Genomic DNA, 19,506 nt, shown 5'->3' with positions numbered 1-19,506 from the left:
TTGACGATAAATTTAATGCCATTAGATTGTTTATTCGTGTCAAAACTTACGGTTAAATTTTGGGATAGAATATCTAATTTGATGGTAACTTTTGTCTAAATAAAACATGATGGTAATCTCACGCAAAATCCAATGATTAATGTGTCAGTAATATCCCACGACAAATCCGACCATAATCAATAAATTTGTTGTAGTGTATACTTGACAAAAGTGCCACTTTTGTACTCTCATAGACATTATAACTTACGTACCTCTATGTAGAAGTTACAACATATCAAGCGTGTTTAATTATAATTTTTTAATTGGTTTAGTTTTCTATAAATAAGAGGGTTAGGATTAGTGGTAAAGCTTAGTTCAGATAAGGGGGGCCACAGTCCCCCCAAATTTTTTATAAAAAAATTAGTAGTACTTTTTTAAAAGATAAAAAATAATTCAATTGGTTTAAATATTTTACTATGATTTAAAGTACCCAATAAATTTAATAAGCAACACTCTTTCTACCTTTAAGTTTAAATATAAAAAATTAGATATTTTTATTTATTTAATTTAATATTATTTTATATTTTACTATTTATTTAATTTAATTTTTTATATGATAAAAAATAATTGAATATTCAATAAGTATTAATATTATTGTATTTGTATAAATTGATAAAAAAATTCAATAAATATTATAAATTTTAATATTTGTTCTTCTAACTTCTTCTTTACATATTCTACAGGATATATATTCAAATTTTATTATAAAATAATAATGAAAAATTAAAGAGTTGATGCATTTTTTAAGAGGAAGACTAATATTTAAGAAGGAGAACATATAATTTTTACAATATCAACACATGTAGATAGTTTTTCTACTTTAATGAATCGCGAAAAAAGTGAGATACAACTTTTAAAAGTTCAAAAAGTTACATATGATAAGTTTGACCTTAATTTTTTGGAACAAGACCCTGAAAAACGGCTTTAAATTTGGTAATATCACCAAAACCAGAGAAATAAAATTAGACGAGCTTATCTTAAATGGAGTCCATATCAAAAGCATTTTGACAATTATCTTCTATGTGGTCCTCCAAAATTTTATTTCAAGTTCCACCACTGGTTAGGATTAGAAAAAGATTTGGATTCATTTGGCAAAATACTGTAAACATCTTAATTAATATTATGTTGATGCAAACAGATACAAAGGAAAAAACTAAATATTCCTTTTACATTTCTTTCCATCTTCATTTCATTTTCATTTGCTTTTTATTCTTTCTTTCACTTTTATTGTAACATTTAATTTGGAATTTTTGTGAAGTTAATATATTTATCTATATTTTAATACTTCTTCTCTCTTCTTTAGTTTTTCTATTAAAATTATCTTTGACTTGACAATCCATAATGTTTAATAGCCAATCATCTAAATTGATGAATTACAACAAATTTAGTATAATATTTTATGAAAATAGTGTGAAAATTACATTAACATAATAGGTTGTCATAAAATTCAAGTTAGAAAAGCGATGCGAATATTTATATTTCTAACACGTTTTCTTTTTGTTCTACGCTAGAATTTTTTTTTTATAAATAAAGATTAAATTTTAAATTTTTATATTATATAAATTTTAATATTATATTATAAAATTATTTTTTTCAAATGTAATATTTACCAAGATAAATATTTTTACGAGTATTTACCGATTTAAATTTTCTTGTCACATCTCGTTTGCACTGTAAACGAGATGATTTTTTACGTATGTAAATGAGATATGACAAGTTAGGCTGACACGTGTATATCTCGTTTACACTATAAACGAGATATATATATATATATATATATATATATATATATATATATATATATATATATATATAAGACAAATATTCAGCAAATATAAAAGGATGTGTAAATTCTTGGTATTCTTCACACACATTTCATATCCTTTTTGTCTAAAAAACAAAGCTGAATGGCCAGTAATAATCCATTCATAGTTGTGCTTCTTTATCCCAATTGTCGTATGAGAAATGGCAACAACGGGGTGACATTTGAGTGTCAGGATCCGATATTATTTCGCACTTTGCATGTGAAGACGTTGTGGATTTGAAGAGTTTGATATTGAGCAAGCTCGGTGGGACACAAGCGAGGGAAATCGGAAGGGTGGCGTATAGGTTGCTATCACCCAAAGAAAATGGAGTCTTCTGGTTTCGACTATTCCGACTTCATGGGGACGAGCATGTATGACTGATGTTCGACATTCATGGGAGGATCATGTGTGAACAGGTAATGGAGCTGTCCGCCGAGGTGGGTCACGGTGGTAATGGGGGTTCCGTACATGAAACCTATGTGCAGGATGACTGATCTCTCGCACCACCACCCATTCATGTCGCGATTCCGAAGCATGAGGCAGAGGAGGGTGAGAAGGAGTCGGACAAGGATTACGTGGTGGACAGTGCAGATAGTGAGTATTCTGATGGTAGCGATGAGAATGAGCTTATGCCGGAGACACTTGCAGGGGCTGTGCGGCACCATGTGCTACCTCCACCTCACCCGATTTCGGCGCTATCAACTGTGCCAAGTCACTATCACAGTCTAGATCTGGAAGCCATGCATGAGAGGATCCTAGTTTCTGACACCTGTGGAGTGGAGTAAACCCTAGACGGCGGTGTGGAGTTTCGGGTCGGACACAGGTTTAGAAGTTGAGAGGCGGTTTTTCAAGGTATGAAGAAGTACAGTATTCGTAGGAGTGCTAACTGCTAAGTACCGGTTGATCGAGTCTGACCGGTTAAATTATCATGTGCAGTGCCGTCAAGCCGACAGTGGGCGTCAATAGAGCCTCCGTGTGGCCCTTCGTCAGAATCTCGGATACTGGCAAGTTCAAGTTTAATTGTGAATTTGAGTGGTTTTGTATGATATTTTATTTTGGTTATAGATGTTGTGTAAGAATAAATTTTTTGTTGTGATTAGGGAGGTTTTGAGGTTTGGTGGACCACACAGCTGTCTTGCAACCACTATGTCTCATGACCATCGTCAGTAAGATAGCAGTCTCATCTGCAGAGTCATATTGCCCTTGATTCAGTCTAACCCGTCTATCAGTATCCCGGTCTTGCAAGGTGCGGTCCAGGCAAGCTATCACTTCAAACCCTCATACAGAAAGGTATGGATGGCAAAGCAAAAGGCAATTTCATAGATCTACGGTGATTGGGAAGAGTCGTACAACAAGGTGCCGAAACTGCTTCAGGCACTACAGAGCTGTTTCTCCGGCACCACGGGAGATGAAACGTGTGCGTCTCTGGACGTTATCGCTCCACCCAATGACGGACCCAGAAAATTTTAAGAGTGGAGGCAAAAATATATACACTAAAATAAATTTTGTTGAATATTATTAATTATATAAAGATATAAAAATTAAAAAAAGTTAATGAATACTTTTATTCTTAAAATACTATTCATTATATATAATTTATAAAAAAATAATTTTTATTTCTAAAATTTGAACTTAAAATATTTTAATTAAATTATAGATAACTTGTTATCTTAAATAATTTTTTTATGCACATGTAATAATAAAAGACTGACTCAATTGATACATTAGCAACTAATGACGCACTAATATTTATAATTTAAAATTAAAATTTTATATAAATACTAGAAAAATTAAATCTATATATATATAAGTATGTTTATATAAAATAATATAACCTTAATTTATATTTTTTCTTTTTTTTTTAAATAATTAAATTTGTTATATATTTTTAATTTAATTTTAATATAATGTTAGATGAAAAATTTTATTCATCTGTTTAATTATGTATTGTAATTAAAATACTTTGTCTTTATTATTTTCAAAAATAAAAAATATATTCTAAATTAGTAAATTAATTAATTTATTTTAAGATTTTATATGCAATACAGGTACATATAATAGAACAAAAGATAAAAAATAAGTAATAAAGATGAATAAATTGAGAATAAAATAAAATATATAAAGTCATGAAAAGAAATATTAGATTAATACCTAAACTATAATTATTTGAATTAAAATTTACAATTGAAAATATAAAAAAATAATAAAATTGGATGATATATAAAATCATAGAAAGTTATATAAAAAAAACATGGAGAATTTGAAATTTACTTTTTGATGAACAGAAGATGACTACTAGACAAGAAATAAAAAAAATATTAAAAATATAAAAATAAAAAAAGAGTCTAAGCGAATAAAAGAGTGACGGTACAAAAATTAAATTTAATTAGGTTAAATAATAGTCAAAATAATAAAAAAATATAAAAGTTAATTTGAAATTTTAGCCAATTGAGTATAATTTATTTGTAGCGTGATCATTTAAAATTTAAAGTAGAGATACATTATTATATATAACTATCTTTTTTTAAAAAAAATGAAAACCCAGTGGGAGCAAGTGCCCCCTCATGTCTCTTACTGGGTCTGTCCCTGGCTCCACCAATGTCGAAATCAGGAAATTGTCAAAAGTAAAATCCTGAGGGGCACGGTGTCGCCGAATCTGGCCCCGACCAAATACGGGACGATGGCGTCCGGTGGAGGTAAAGTATGGTTCACTCGCCGGGGTAGTAGGAGGCGAGGTCTCTGAAGAATGATAAACAAAAATATTTTAGGCTTAAGAATACAATATTTTAACTTTTTAACCTACACATGTCTTTACATTACATATTCGATAATAGGCAAATCCTAACTACAGCATTATAAATACTAACAATATAGCACAGGAATAACAGATTTTCAAACTAATAATAATTATGTCATAGCAACCTAGCACAAGCGGATAGAGTTCTAAATTAAGCCTACAGACCTAACTCTTAACTCATATACCAACGTTCCATATCTTCATGACTACCCTAACAATAGCAACAACATTAAATTTAACAACCGTAATGAAACTAATATCGAAATCGGCCACTCCGACGTAATGTGTTGTCTCATTTAGCCTGTTTATATCCCCGCCATTCCCCACTTGGCGCACCATCACCGCTTCAGTCACAGGTATAATCAGAAATGGTTAAAAGAGGAGAGAAAAATGTTGAGAAAGTCAAACTGGAGTCTGGAACTAAGCTGTAAGCGACTTTCATATATAGATACGTACGGGTCATATCTTGTTTACAGTGTAAACAAGATATACACATATTACGCTGACGTGTCATATTTCGTTTATAGTGTAAACGAGATAACGTATATCTCGTAAAAATATTTATTTTGGTTAATATTATATTTATTTTATTTATTAAAATAAAAAATCCCATGATGATCTCATATTTACTCTCATGTCCCATGTAATTTACTCGATTCATTAGAACCACATCTTTTTCTTTAAAAAGAAATAATAATAATCAGGCTGACAAAAACTTCGAAGACAACCTTAGCTTTTCCTAATTTAATTTAACCGTCTCTAGTAGTTTCTACCTTCTTTCTTCTTAGCCCCACTAATCACGTGCTGTTTGCTTTTCCCCTTTAAATACTAACAACCCCGCTTTGCATCCGATCCCCAATCTTGTTCCTTATTACAATAATTATTAATTAATCTTTGGTCCTTAAGCGGCCATGGCCTCAGATTGCAACAAAGGGTTCGCAGACAGTTACATGTTGCTGAACCACGAAGACGCACACTTGGTTGACCTCGTTAAACTCTTGTTTTCGAAGAACGTGGGGAAGAGAAAGTTTGTTGATAGCCATGCAGGTGGAGATTATGAAGACAGCTTCGCGCACCGTTGGCTTATCTTTGTCTCTATCGTTCTCCAGAAACTGTTACAGTTTGTTGCAAAACCGTTAGCCTTCCTTGGAAACTGTATTGAGCGCTTCGTCAACTTGCTTCTTCTCAACGGTGGTTTCTTCTTCCTCATACTTAACTTTCTCAGGGGTTAGTTAATTACTTCTTTCATACTCATATATCTTTTTAAACTCTCTGAATAAATTGAATTTTGACGTTTTAATTATGAAAAGATATAAACTAATTTGACTTTTTCTAATTGAAGATTGAATTAATTTTGTATAATTTTATCGAAAGTTTTTTTTGGGTAATTTGGTCAAACTAACAAAATTTTAATGTGCATCAAATTAGTTTATAGTTTTCAGGATTATAATTGTGTCTCCTTAATATTTTCACGGTCAAAATTATAATTTATTTTAAAAATGGAAAAATGGAAGAAGAGTTCAGGTGCAAAGTAGAAACTATTAAGCACAATATAATAACTACTAACTAGACTAATTTGTGCTTAAGAAACTATTAATAATTTTTTTTACTAATTAAATGTGGTAGTTGGATAATCATTAGTTACACATTACTTTATAAGGACTTATAATTTTTTAACATGTGTCTCTTAAGAAAATTATTTAAAAAAGAAAGAATATAACTTTACAAATATTTTATATCTTAAAAGTAAATCAATATTAAAATAAAGAGTAAAATATTATTTTGATCTTAATTTTAGATTAAATATTAATTTAATTCTTAATATTTTAAATGTCTTATTTTAATTTTAAAAATTTTGAAATAGATTGAATATTGTTTCATATTTAAATTTAACACAAATAATTAGTATATTTAAAAATTAATGTAACGTTTCATTTTAGTATATAAATAAAATTAATTAACAAATACTTACTAATGTAAAAATTTTTGTTAATTATTCAAATTAAATTTAACGGTAGAATAATATTAAATTTATTTAAAATTAAAATAAAACATTTGAAATATTAAGAACTAAATAAAAATTTAGTCCAAACATTAAAGACTAAAGTAGTACTTTATCCTAAAATAAAAAAAATGTTTTAAGAAAGTTTTGCTTCTTCTATTCAGATATCACTTTGAGGATTTCGCATTAACGCATCAGTCATTTTGTTTTATAAAGCCACAGTCAAAGCTTCAGATATCTAATTGTTGATAGTCCTGGTGCAAATCAATGTTAATTTGGCGTACTAGATCGGAGTGAGCTTAACTCAATAAATTTATAGTTCATACGTGCAGAAACACGGTTTAATTGGAAGAAAAACTGACACAAAATATGTTTCACACGATATTATACAAAATTAATTATTAAAAGTTTTTCTTTAAATTAGATGAATTAAAATAATTTTCGTGTATTAAATTAAATTAATCTAATAATTAATTCACTAATTCACTTAAATAAGTGTGAAAGATACTTGAAAAATCAAAATAATTCTCGTAATAATTTGAAGAACATTTTTCACAAAGAAAAGGTGTAAGGAATGCTGTGAACTCAATAACGCCACACACAGGGATCTAGAAATAGTATAATAGGGGCCAATAACATATATAATATTAAAAAATTATATAAAAAATTATATAATGTAAAATATATTACAAAAATATATTGATAGAGAATACATTTTAAAGTACAAAAAAAATATGTATGTACTTTTTATTAACGAAATTATCGATTTTTCGTTTTATAAAATTTATCGATAATAAAATTTGTGTCAAATTTTTTAACAATTTTTTTCAATATAATTAAAGATAATTAATAAGAAATTTATTTTTTATTTTGTTTCTGAACTATTCTTCACAATATTCATAGCTGAAAAAAAATTTTCAGTTGTAGTAGTTAAAACAGAAAAAATTAATACCAAATAAATAAAAAATAATACTTACAAAAAAATTTTAATTTATAGAATTTAAAATATTTTATTTAATTAAAAAATATTAATAATAATATTTTTTATATTTTTTAAATATTATTATTTATTTTTTAAATATTAAAAATTATTAATATTTAAATTAAATTAGACTTTTATTTATATTAGATTAAATATTAAATAAATTTTTAAAAAATTAAATCGCACCTAATAATTTATTATTATTAATCCTTTTTTTAAAAGAGTTGGAGGCGAAGCGTCCACTCACCCTAGTAAGTCCGTCCCTGGCCCCACACACAAAAAAAATTTATTAATCAGATTCGGTAATCCTAATCTTGATCCTAATAGTACTAATTATTGTCATCTAGTCATTAATTTATTCATAGAGATACAGGGCTGACGCTGGAAGTAGCTTTCAGTATCTTTCAGCCAGCACTTAATACAATTTTTTTTTCTTATTTATTAAAGTTTAATATATATCTAAGCTATGTGAAATTATATACTCTGTGCGGACAAAAATTAATTAAAATATATGGTTTAAGTTGTAACTTTTAACGGTACTACTTACACTTTATTCATATAAATAAATACTTTGGGGAAAACAGAATAGTTTCTGGTAGTTGATGTTCTATAAAACTTTTTACTGCAAACAATTGTCTCTTGAAAATAGAAATTGGTATTCCAAAACTAGTCGTACCGTTCATTAACTGAATTTTTTATTTTAATAAATAAAATATTTATTAAAATAAATAATTTTACGAATATTTATCGATTTAAATTTTTTTGTTATATCTTATTTACATTGTAAACAAGATTTTTCATGTAAGGCTCACATCGGTTGGGGAGGAGAACGAAGCATGTCTTATAAGGGTGTGGATACCTCTCCCTAACATGACGCGTTTTGACGAGTGAGTGTGGAGGGCTTCGACTATCATCCCTATCGTCAAAGACAAAACTGTGAGGCCTTATGTGCCAAAGCGGGCAATATTGTGCTAACGGGTGGTTTGGACTATTACACTGTAAACAAGATAATAAAAGACAAATATTAAGTATCTATAAAAGAATGTGTAACCTTTGATATTCTCCACACACATTTCATATCCTTTCTCTATCTCGTTTTTTTCACAAAAACAAAGCTGAATGGCCAGTAACAATCCATTCATAGTTGTGCTTGTTTATCCCAATTGTTGTATGAGAAATGACGACAATGAGGTGACATTTGAGTGTTAGGATCCGATACTGTTTCACACTCAGCGTGTGGAGATGTTGTCGGATTTGAAGAGTTTAATATTGAGCAAGCTCGGTGGTATACAAGCGATGGAGATGGGTAGGGTGGGCTATAGGTTGCTGCCACCCATGAGAACTGGAGTCTTCCAGTTTTGACTATTCCGACTTTATGGGGACGAGCATGTGCTATTGATGTTCGACATTCATGAGAGGATCATGTGTGAACAGGTAATTGAGCTGTCCGCCGAGGTGGATCACGGTGGTAGTGGGAGTTTCATACACGAAACCTCTGTGCAGGACGACCGACCTCTCGCACCACCGCCCATTCAAGTCGCGATTCCAGAGCACGAGGAAGAGGAGGGTGAGGAGGAGTCGGACGAGGATTACGTGGCGAACAATGCGGACAATGAGTCTTTCGATGGTGGCGATGAGGATGAGTTTGTGCTGGAGACACCTGTCGGGGCTGTGGTGCGCCATGTGCTGCCTCCACTTCACCCAATTCTGGCGCTATCGGCTGTGCCAAGTCACTATCACAGTCTAGATCTGGACGCCATGTATGAGAAGACCCCGGTTTATGACCCCTGTGAAGTGGATTACAACCTAGACGGCAGTGTAGAGTTTCGGGTCGGATACAGGTTCATAAGCCGAGAGGCGATGCTTCAAAGTGTGAAAAACTACAGTATTCGCAGGAGTGCTAAGTACCGGGTGATCTAGTCCGGCCGGTTAAAGTACCATGTGCAGTGCCGTCAAGCTGACAGTGGGTGTCAATGGAGCTTCCGTGTGACCTTTCGTCAGAATCTCAGTTACTGGTAAGTTCAAATTTAATTGTGAATTTGAGTACTTTTGTATGATATGTTATGTAGGTTAGAGATATAGTGTAGGCATAAATTTTTTGTTGTGATTAGGGAGGTTCGGAGGTTTGGTGGACCACACAGCTTTCTTGCACCCACCATGTCTCAAGATCATCATCAGTTAGATAGCAGTCTCATCTGCAGGGTCATATTGCCCTTGATTCAGTCCAATCCTTCTGTCAGTATTCCGGTCTTGCAAGATGTGGTCTGGGCAAGCTATCACTTCAAACCCTCATACAGAAAGGTGTGGATGGCAAAGCAGAAGGCAATTGCACGGATCTACGGTGATTGAGAAGATTCGTACAACAAGGTGCCGAAACTGCTTTAGGCACTGCAGAGCTGTTTCCCCGGCACCATATGTGACCTACGCGTCAAACTGTACTACGATGGACACCTCATGGTGCGCGATTGCTGCATGTTCGACAAAGTATTTTGGGCTTTCCTGTCATGTGTCGAGGCCTTCAAGCATTGTAAGCCGTTTGTATCCGTAGACGGCACGCATCTGTATGGCAAGTACGGTGGAGTGTTGCTTATTGCGGTGGCGCAAGACGGGAACAGCAACATACTGCCAATTGCTTTTGCCATTGTTGAGTCTGAGAGCACCAAGTCATGGTCGTTCTTCCTTACAAATTTGAGGTGCCACGTCATCCCACACGATCCCGTAGCAACACAAGCTTCAGCGTGAAGGACTCCTTCCTCTACTTCGCCTGTTGTGCTGCCACGGGAGGTTTGGCGTCGAGCAGCTGCTCAACCAATGCCCACGTCTCCGTATGGTACCACCTACCAAAGTCACGGAGGCACCCCCGACGGGGTTACCGTGTGCATGTGGGCCTAGGTGGTACGCCACGTCCTGCTGGGTGATAGTGACCTCACCCCACGGGAGATGAAATGTGTGCGTCTCTGGACGCCATCGCTCCACCAGTGCCGAAATCAGGGAATTGTCAAAAGTAAAATCCCTGAGGGGCACCGTGTTGCCAAATCCTGCCTCAGCCAGATACGGGACGATGGCGTCCGGTTGAGGTAAAGTATGGCTCACTCACCGGGGCAGTAGGAGGCGAGGCCTCTGAAGAATGAAAAAAAATTAGCCTTAAGAATACAATATTTCAAATTTCTAGCCTACACGTCTCTACATTACATATTCGATAATAGGAAAATCCTAACTACAGCGTTATAAATAATAACAACATAGCACAAGAATAACCGAGTTCCAAACTAATAATTATGTCATACCAACCTAACACAAGCGAATAGAATTCTAAATTTCTCCTGCAGACCTAACTCCTAATTCATATTATAACTACATTCCAGTTCTTCATGACTACCCTAACAACGACCACATCCTTAAATTAAACAAACATAACAAAACTAAGTCGGCCGCCTCAGCGTAATGTGTCATCTCGTTTAGCCTGTTGATATTTCCATCATTTCCCGCTTAGCGCGCCATCATCGATTCGGTCAAAGGTATAGTAAGAAATGGTTAAAAGCGGGGAGAAAGAGGTTGACAAAGTCAAACTGGGACCCGAAACTAAGCTGTAAACGACTTCTATATATAGGCGCAGACAGGCCATATCTTGTTTACACTGTAAACGAGATACGTAAAAAATCATCTCGTTCACAGTGTACACGAGATATGACAAAGGAATTAAAATCGGTAAATACTCGTAAAATTATTTATTTTGGTCAATATTACATTTATTTTATTTATTAAAATAAAAAATAATTAACTAGAGACATAAAGTAGATGATTTAATTGTTTAGGTAAAAAAGTTATTTGTAAATAACATGAGTTGGAATTAAAATTATTAGAGTTTAATTTTGATGTACTAATAGTGTAAAATGTTTGATACAGTCGTACAATCACATTATTTTTTTTTTTTGAATGACCATTTACACAATCAATATAAAAAATATTTATTTTTATTGATGTAACAATAAGTAATTAAATGCACGTATAAAACTACTTTTTACACTGACAGTACATCAAAATAAAATTCTTAAAATAAAATGTTATTTGGTAAAAATTAGTATGTTGGAGAAGGTTAGGCTGATAACAAAATAGTTATATCTCTAGCTGTAATTATAAATTAATTTCTTGTATATTATGTTTAACATTTTTAATTAATCAATTAATGTCAAATTAAACTATAAACAGGGAAGGTGATTTTGCCTGATCGTAAATCAGCGAAGTATTTGTCTTTAATTGGAAGCTTAGACGCACGAGTTCAGTTGGATGCAGTAAAACGTGACGATTGCACATATTATGTTGCACTTTCAATGATGGCTGCCAAAGCTGCTTATGAGAATGCAGCGTTTGTCCAAGCTACCATTCAAGATGTTTGGAAGGTATATATTATGCATGTATGCAAAAATTTTGTATATCCTTCTTATTTAATAAATCTTTAACTAGAATAAAATAATTTTTGAGAACTAATTCAAATTATTATAAGGGTATTTTAGCTTTTTTTACATCAATGCTAAAAGTATAATTTAGTATCTTAATAAATTAAATGGTATTTCAGTCTTTTGAAATTAAACTCAAATTTATAAATTCTAATACAATTAAACATATTTATTACTGAAAATGTTTTTTAGTATTTTTAAATTTAATTTAAATTTTTAAATATTTGATCAAAACTAATCAAAAGGACATGTTAGTTTTCTTTAAATCAAATTAACATTTTTCATTTCTAATACAATCAAATAATCTTAATTAATCCTATAAAAGTATTTTATCTTTTCAAACATAATGCTAAAAAGATATTTTGGTCTTTTAAAATGAACTGAAAAAATATTTTAATCTTTTCAAAATAAAGTTTCATTTTCTGATACAATTGAAAATCTAAACTAAACCTAGAAGGATATTTTAGCATTTTCAATATTAATGGTAAAAAGGTATTTTTTGTCTATACAAATCAATTCAATGGGTATTTCAATTTTTTAAAGTGAAACTAAATTTTTTAATTTTTAATTCTTAATACAATCAAACAATATTAATTAATTTTATTTATTTTAGTTTTTTTAATGTAATATTAAAATAATATTTTAGTTTCTTAAAATGAAATAAATGAATATTTTTGAATAAAATAATATTTTTAAAAGTAATATTTTTGTCTCTTAGAGTTAACTAAAAGTCTAAAAAGCCTATTATTATTATTATTATTATTATTATTATTATTATTATTATTATTATTATTATTATTATTATTAGGTTAATTCTATGATATATATGATTTGTCTTTGTGTGTTTTCGTGCAGATGGAATTTGTGGGGTGTTACAACTGCTGGAATGGTAAGAACTAAGAAACTTGTACCTACTAATACATTATAGCCTAACAAATAACACTATAAAACACTATTGATACACTTAGATAATTTTGACGCCGGAATAAAAATACGATTAATTAATAATTAATTGTGTATTTAAACTTTTTTAATTACCAAAGTATAAAAGAGGGCGTAGTAAATTCAATTGCAGTCAATTTTATGTGAAATTGATAGTTAAAAGCGGTTAAATAATTTGATTAATTTGACTAAATTTTCATCTAATAACTTTTGATTATCAACTTTACGTAAAATTGACTGTAACTGAGTTTTCACAGTCTTTTAAATATTAATGTATGACATTCATTTTGCAGAATATCAAGGAAAGGCCACAACACAAGTGTTAATTTTCTTGGATAAATACGAGGAGCGTGACACTTATGTTGTAGCCTTCAGAGGAACGGAACCCTTCAACGCCGACGACTGGTGCACGGACATCGACATCTCATGGTACGGAATCCCCGGTGTCGGAAGAATGCACGGCGGCTTCATGAAAGCCTTGGGGCTACAACAGAATGTGGGGTGGCCAAAGGAAATCCAACGAGACCAAAATCTTCCACCATTGGCATATTATCTTGTGAGGGACATCCTAAGAAAAGGGCTAAGTGAAAATGAGAAAGCAAAGTTCATAGTAACGGGTCATAGTTTGGGAGGTGCACTTGCAATTTTGTTTGGGACAATTTTGTTTTTGCAAGATGAGACATTGTTGCTGGAGAGGCTTGAAGGGATCTACACGTTTGGACAGCCAAGAGTTGGAGATGAGGCGTATACGAGGTATATGAAGAAGAAATTGAAGGAACATTCTGTTATGTATTGTAGGTTTGTTTACAACAATGATATAGTTCCAAGGTTGCCGTACGATGACAAGGAAATGATGTTCAAGCACTTTGGCACATGTCTTTTCTTTAATTGGCGCTACAAACTCAAGGTAAGACAAATAGTGACCATCATAAATTCATGATTATGATTTTTGTCAACAAGAAAACTTATCTCTGTGAAGTTGATAATTAAAAAAATGTTAAAAAATTTGATAGATTTAATTAAATTGTCATCTAACGATTCTTGAGTATCAACTTTACATAAAGACAATTACATATAAATCTTCATCTTCACTTAATATCATTTTTGTTTGTGCAAAAAGAAATTAATTCTTAATTTTTTTTCGAGATACTTAAGTTTAAAATATAAATATTTTAAATTGAAAAAATTGATTAAGTGAGAAATTAATAAGGTAATCATCAATAAATTTATAACTTTTGCTGTATATGAGTTTTATTATCTTAATTTATTACTAATTAACCTTTTGAGTAATGATAAGAGAACCAATTTTTTTACAGCCATGTATATCAGTTAACTTTTTAAAAATTATTTTGTTTATTTTAAATTCTAGAACTTAAAACATAAATTTTCAATCTTAAATTCTATATAGCTAAAGTTTGGGACTTTTTAAATTTTGTTTTTGAATTTTCTTTTCTCTTGTTTGTTAAAATTTTCAATTAGGTCCTTTAGCCAAGTTCAACAAACATTAGGGACAAAATTCGAAAGAAGTTTGAGCGACAAAAATTTTAAACAATTCCATGTTTTAGAGATAACAAATTTACTTTATCTTAATTAAAAAATTGTAAAAAAGTAAAGCTAAAAAAATTATTCAAAAACTAACAATTTAGTATGATTCTTAATCTCTGTTTTTATCTTGAAGGTTCTTGAGGATGAACCGAACAAGAACTACTTTTCGCCATGGTGCATTATACCCATGGCAGTGCAGGCATTTTTGGAACTATTAAGGAGCTTTATAATTGCCTACATCAATGGACCTAACTATAGAGAAGGATGGTTTCTATTTGCTTTTAGGACCGTAGGCTTATTAATTCCAGGCTTACCTAATCATGGTCCCCAAGATTACCTTAATTCCACGCTTTTGGGATCAATTGAAAAGCATTTGAAATTCGAGTAATGATATGTATGTGTTTGTGTGCGTTAGATCTGGTTGTGTACTATATATGTATAGTTTAGTGTTGGTTCCATGGTAATGGACATTCGTTATCAATTATGTATGTCAATAAATGCTGAGTATTTGTAAGATTCTACTTATGATGTAAGATATAATATAAATTAAATTACACAAGGGTTGTGAATTATGGAATTGAGATGGGAGAAGAGTGTTGTGAATGATCAATATGATTCTGTATTATCAATGAATCACAATTACACAAGGCTGTGGTGTATATATATAGGACACACATCACTCCTTTATTAGAGCCAAGCACACTAATTAACATAAAACCAGAAAACAGAAACTTAACCTACTAATAACTAATTTGCTTGCTGCCTAAGTAACTGCATTGTATGCTTTCTTTTCCCATTCTTGATCTTTTGTTTCTTGAATTATTGGACCCTTATGCACATAAACTTGAATAAATGGATTAAATTTGTCTATAAAAGATCACTTATTTTTTATATTGATTTATGAAAGTTTTTTTTAATCAAATTCATCTTTAAAATATTTTAAATTGATCACATTAGTCCTTCTATCGCTTTGGTTGTTAATATCATTAGAATTTGCTAATATGACACATTAAATAACACTGCACAACATACCTAACATTTTTAATTGGCTACTAACATGATAAGTTTATATAATTAGATCAAATCGACCCCAAAAATAAAAAATTTTAATGACTCAAAGTCCTTTTCAATTTGGGATTGTTTTAACAATTTTTATACTTATCATATTATTAATTAATTAGCACTACCAAGTACGTGCTGTGATCAGTGTAGCGAGGAGTTTGTGCCGATATCTTTCAAAAAAATCAAGGGACACTAGTTTTTTAAATATGTAAGCAATTTAATTTGCTACTGGAATATGAATAACTTCGAACTTATTTCAGTTTACTCTTTTTCTTACAAAGTGAAAATCTAACTCAGTATTTTGTTCAACTATAAAAAATGAGTTTGCTATCAACAAAACAACACTTGTGTTATCATAGAAGATTATTGGAGTAATTGATACTTGAACTCGCAACACTTAAAGTAAATTTTGAAGCCAAATCAATTATGATGGTTATCCGTGGCTAAGAGAATGTGGGTTGAATCTTGGCCTCCTTTTTGTTTTGTTTTCAACCTTGAGTTTAGTTGATATACTTTAAGTAGAAAACAGGAGAGACTCTAGTTTTGTCTCTTGAAGTGGTAGGAGCCAAAACTGAGTAACGTGTAAGGAGTGTTATAAAGAAGTTTTCGCCGGATAGTAGAATTAGGAGATACTTCTGTTTCGTCTCCTTTAAAGCAGACAGAAACAGAGAAGAGAAAGGATAATAACACATAGATATATCTTGGTTTAGTTACTCAGTGCAACATAGTCTACATCCAGTCTCCATCACAATAGTGGCAGAATTTCACTATCTTTCAATAGAATTGCATTCACCAATTCTCCCTAAGATTCTAACCAATCCTATTTGGGACAAATTCAGTTTCTAACTCAAACTAGACTTGACTAGGAACTCACGCTAACTTTTCAACAGCAAAGTACTAACCTAACTTGAGGGGGAATCCTCTCAGGATTATGACAATAAAACAGAAACACTTACAAAGAATTTCTGAGATAATTATATATGACTTTTTCTCTAAGTCTAATTCTCTGTTTTTTTTCATTCAATGACTTTTTCTTACAAAAAAAAAAGAAAAAAAAAGTTTTAGTTTCGATAGATGTGAAGAGAATAGATTCAAATAAAATGAAATTCAAGTTCAAAAAAGTGAATTTTAGATATAGACTACTATTTAGGTTTGTATTTGAATATGGGCCAATCTGTTTTCTTCTTTTCTTTCTTATAATTCAGCCACTCAATCTTTAAATCAAGAGTGTTGGAATAAACGCTTTTTGATCGATCTAAACTTGATATTAAACCTGAATTGATGCTTCTTGGACCTAGTGTGATTAAATTAATTTATTTTTAATTTAATAATATTTAATTATCATCTTACAATATTTTAATTTTTCAAACTCAACAAACAATAAATCAGTGGATGCAAGTCCTCTATACTCAAGTTTGGTGCTGAAACCACTTACACTAGCTTGCTTTCAAGATTTATTTAACTTGCAAACTTGAGTTTTTTTCCTCCTTTACGAAAGGCTGGAGGCAGTAACATGTATACCAGTTTGTTCAAATCTCCATTTAAGAACTTATTCATAACATTATAAAAAAAAATACTGAAAATCATTGAATTTTTTGTCGGATTTAATATTGTTTATTAGCGACAATTTTATTGATGGTTAAAATAATAAATAATTACCGTAAAAATTTATTATCAAATTTCTGTTTCTGACGATAAAATTATTAACCATCGAATTTATATATAAAATTCAACGATAAAGTTAACGATAAATAGAATATTTCTTGTAGTATATGAATCTTTTGAAGCACATAAACAACTTCAATAACGACATTGGATCTTTGAATATTCTATCACCACTATATTAAAAGAGTATGTACTTTAGACTTCCAAATAATCTTCCGAATGTATACGGTATTGAATAAAAAATATAAGAGTAAAAACTCAAATTACTTTTCAACGAATTTCAGCTTCGATAGTTTAGAATTTTTATTATTTTCGAAGTCTCAAAAGTTATTTTTATAAGATAAATTGGTATTCTTGTCGTTTTAAATAATTTTTTAAATGTGTATTAGATAAATTAATTTTTAATAAATTGTATTATAACTTAACTTTATTAGACAAATTCGCTCCTATGAAAGGACTAGTTTGTCTCGAATATTTTAAGAGTAATAAAATTGAGTAAACACCTGAATTAGTCTTCAGAAAATTTTAGATTGAGATTTTGGTTTCAACAATTTTTTTTTTGTTTAAAAATGTTTGAGAACTACTCTTGCCAGACAAATTGATTTTCGTTATTTTCAATCAAATTTTCAATGTGTGTTAGATAAATAAATTTTTAATAAATTTTATTATAAACTAATTAAATCCAAAAAATCACTATAAAATAAATTAATCTCCTTTTAAATAACGTAGAGACCAATTTTTATACGAGAATAATTTTTAAAATTTTTAAAAAATAAAAATTTATTAAAAACAAAATAATTAACCTAAATTTTTTTAACGACCAGCTTAAGAATTTATTCACGAAAGTTTGTTAAACACAAGAGAGTATTATCTAAATTTTTCGTAAATCAATTTAGATTATTATTCTTACATATGAATGGTAACGAGTGTAACGTGCGTTCAATTAATTCATGCCATTATATCAAACTAGCATGCATAAATTATGTCGTTTCTTCACGTTACGTCAATATATGTGACAAGTAATTTCTCCAGCTATAATATACACACATAAACAATGCAATTAAATCGAAACACGAGTTTCACGCTACCTGTTGACCTGACTCAATTTTCTCTGTCAGTTAGCTTTGGACTGCACTCGAGTTTACATTCAATTCAACAAACATCTTACTTAGATTTATACACCCTCGGTATATTAGTTAAAAGAAAAAAAGAAAAAAAAAACCTTAACACTTTAAAAGAATTTATTTATTTATAATGCCATGATCATATTAATTATTATTTTAATATAATACTTTATAATAAGATATTTATTTTAATGATACTTTTGATCAGTAATTGTTGAATACATTTTTATGTATTTAAGAATAGCTTTGTTTATTTATAGAATTAAAGAATATTAGAAGATTAGTAGAATTTATTATTTTAGTTAATAATATTTACAAGTATAGGTTAAAAATATATTATTAGATTATTAAACTAAAAAAATTAGATTAATAACTAAAAGTGACGAAAAAAAATAATAAGTTTTACTGGTTCTTTAGCTTTTCTTATTCATATATAATTACTGAAATTTATTTATTATTATTTTTAAGATGTGTATTTTTGTTTTTAAAAATGCAATCATTTTCTTAGTTCATGTAAAAGACTAATCTCTTCGTCTAACAGTAGTATAGATAATTTTTCCATCTAAAAGTATTTTCAACAACGTATAATTCAGTCAATTAAAATAGTATGAGACTGTATGTTTTAATAATTTCCTTTTTTTCATTTATGCTCATATTCATGAATTATCGGAGACCTTAGTGAATAATAAGCCTTTGAGAACCTGAGGAAGAAAACAATTATAAGATACAACATTTGATTCACCAAAAGGATTAATCTCTTTGTTTATTATCTTGATGGCAAACGCCAAATGGAAAAATAGAGAGTATGATATGTTGTCAATATGTATGTTCAGGAGGGTGTCTTGTGTTTTTGTAAAAGTGCTTTGTGCTTGTAAAAGATGCATTTATCTTTGAATTTTGCAACTAATAAAACTTGCAAAATAATCCTACTAGCAAAATTGTTTGATTAAACGTGAAACCTTAATTTTTTTTATTTTTAAAACCAAATTAAGAGTTGTTAATTAAACAGGATCATATATAGTAATAAGTTCACTGACTTGTCATAAAAATGTCGTTTAGGTTGATGACGTGTGGTCCATATTTAGG

General features: G+C 30.1%; 1 protein-coding gene across 1 annotated transcript; it reads left to right on the top strand.

Moving 5' to 3' along the window:
• The first annotated feature begins 5,447 nt into the window (after positions 1–5,447).
• LOC130939845 (triacylglycerol lipase OBL1-like) lies at positions 5,448–15,146 on the top strand. Its single transcript, XM_057867913.1, has 5 exons — positions 5,448–5,868; positions 11,835–12,025; positions 12,938–12,971; positions 13,318–13,931; positions 14,703–15,146. The coding sequence occupies exons 1-5, from the start codon at positions 5,553–5,555 to the stop codon at positions 14,955–14,957; spliced, it is 1,410 nt and encodes a 469-aa protein (XP_057723896.1). The 5' UTR covers positions 5,448–5,552; the 3' UTR covers positions 14,958–15,146.
• Positions 15,147–19,506: the final 4,360 nt, after the last annotated feature.

Source organism: Arachis stenosperma, chromosome 1, assembly GCF_014773155.1.
Source record: "Arachis stenosperma cultivar V10309 chromosome 1, arast.V10309.gnm1.PFL2, whole genome shotgun sequence".
NCBI lineage: Eukaryota > Viridiplantae > Streptophyta > Magnoliopsida > Fabales > Fabaceae > Arachis > Arachis stenosperma.
This window is presented reverse-complemented; position numbering and strand designations above follow the sequence as displayed.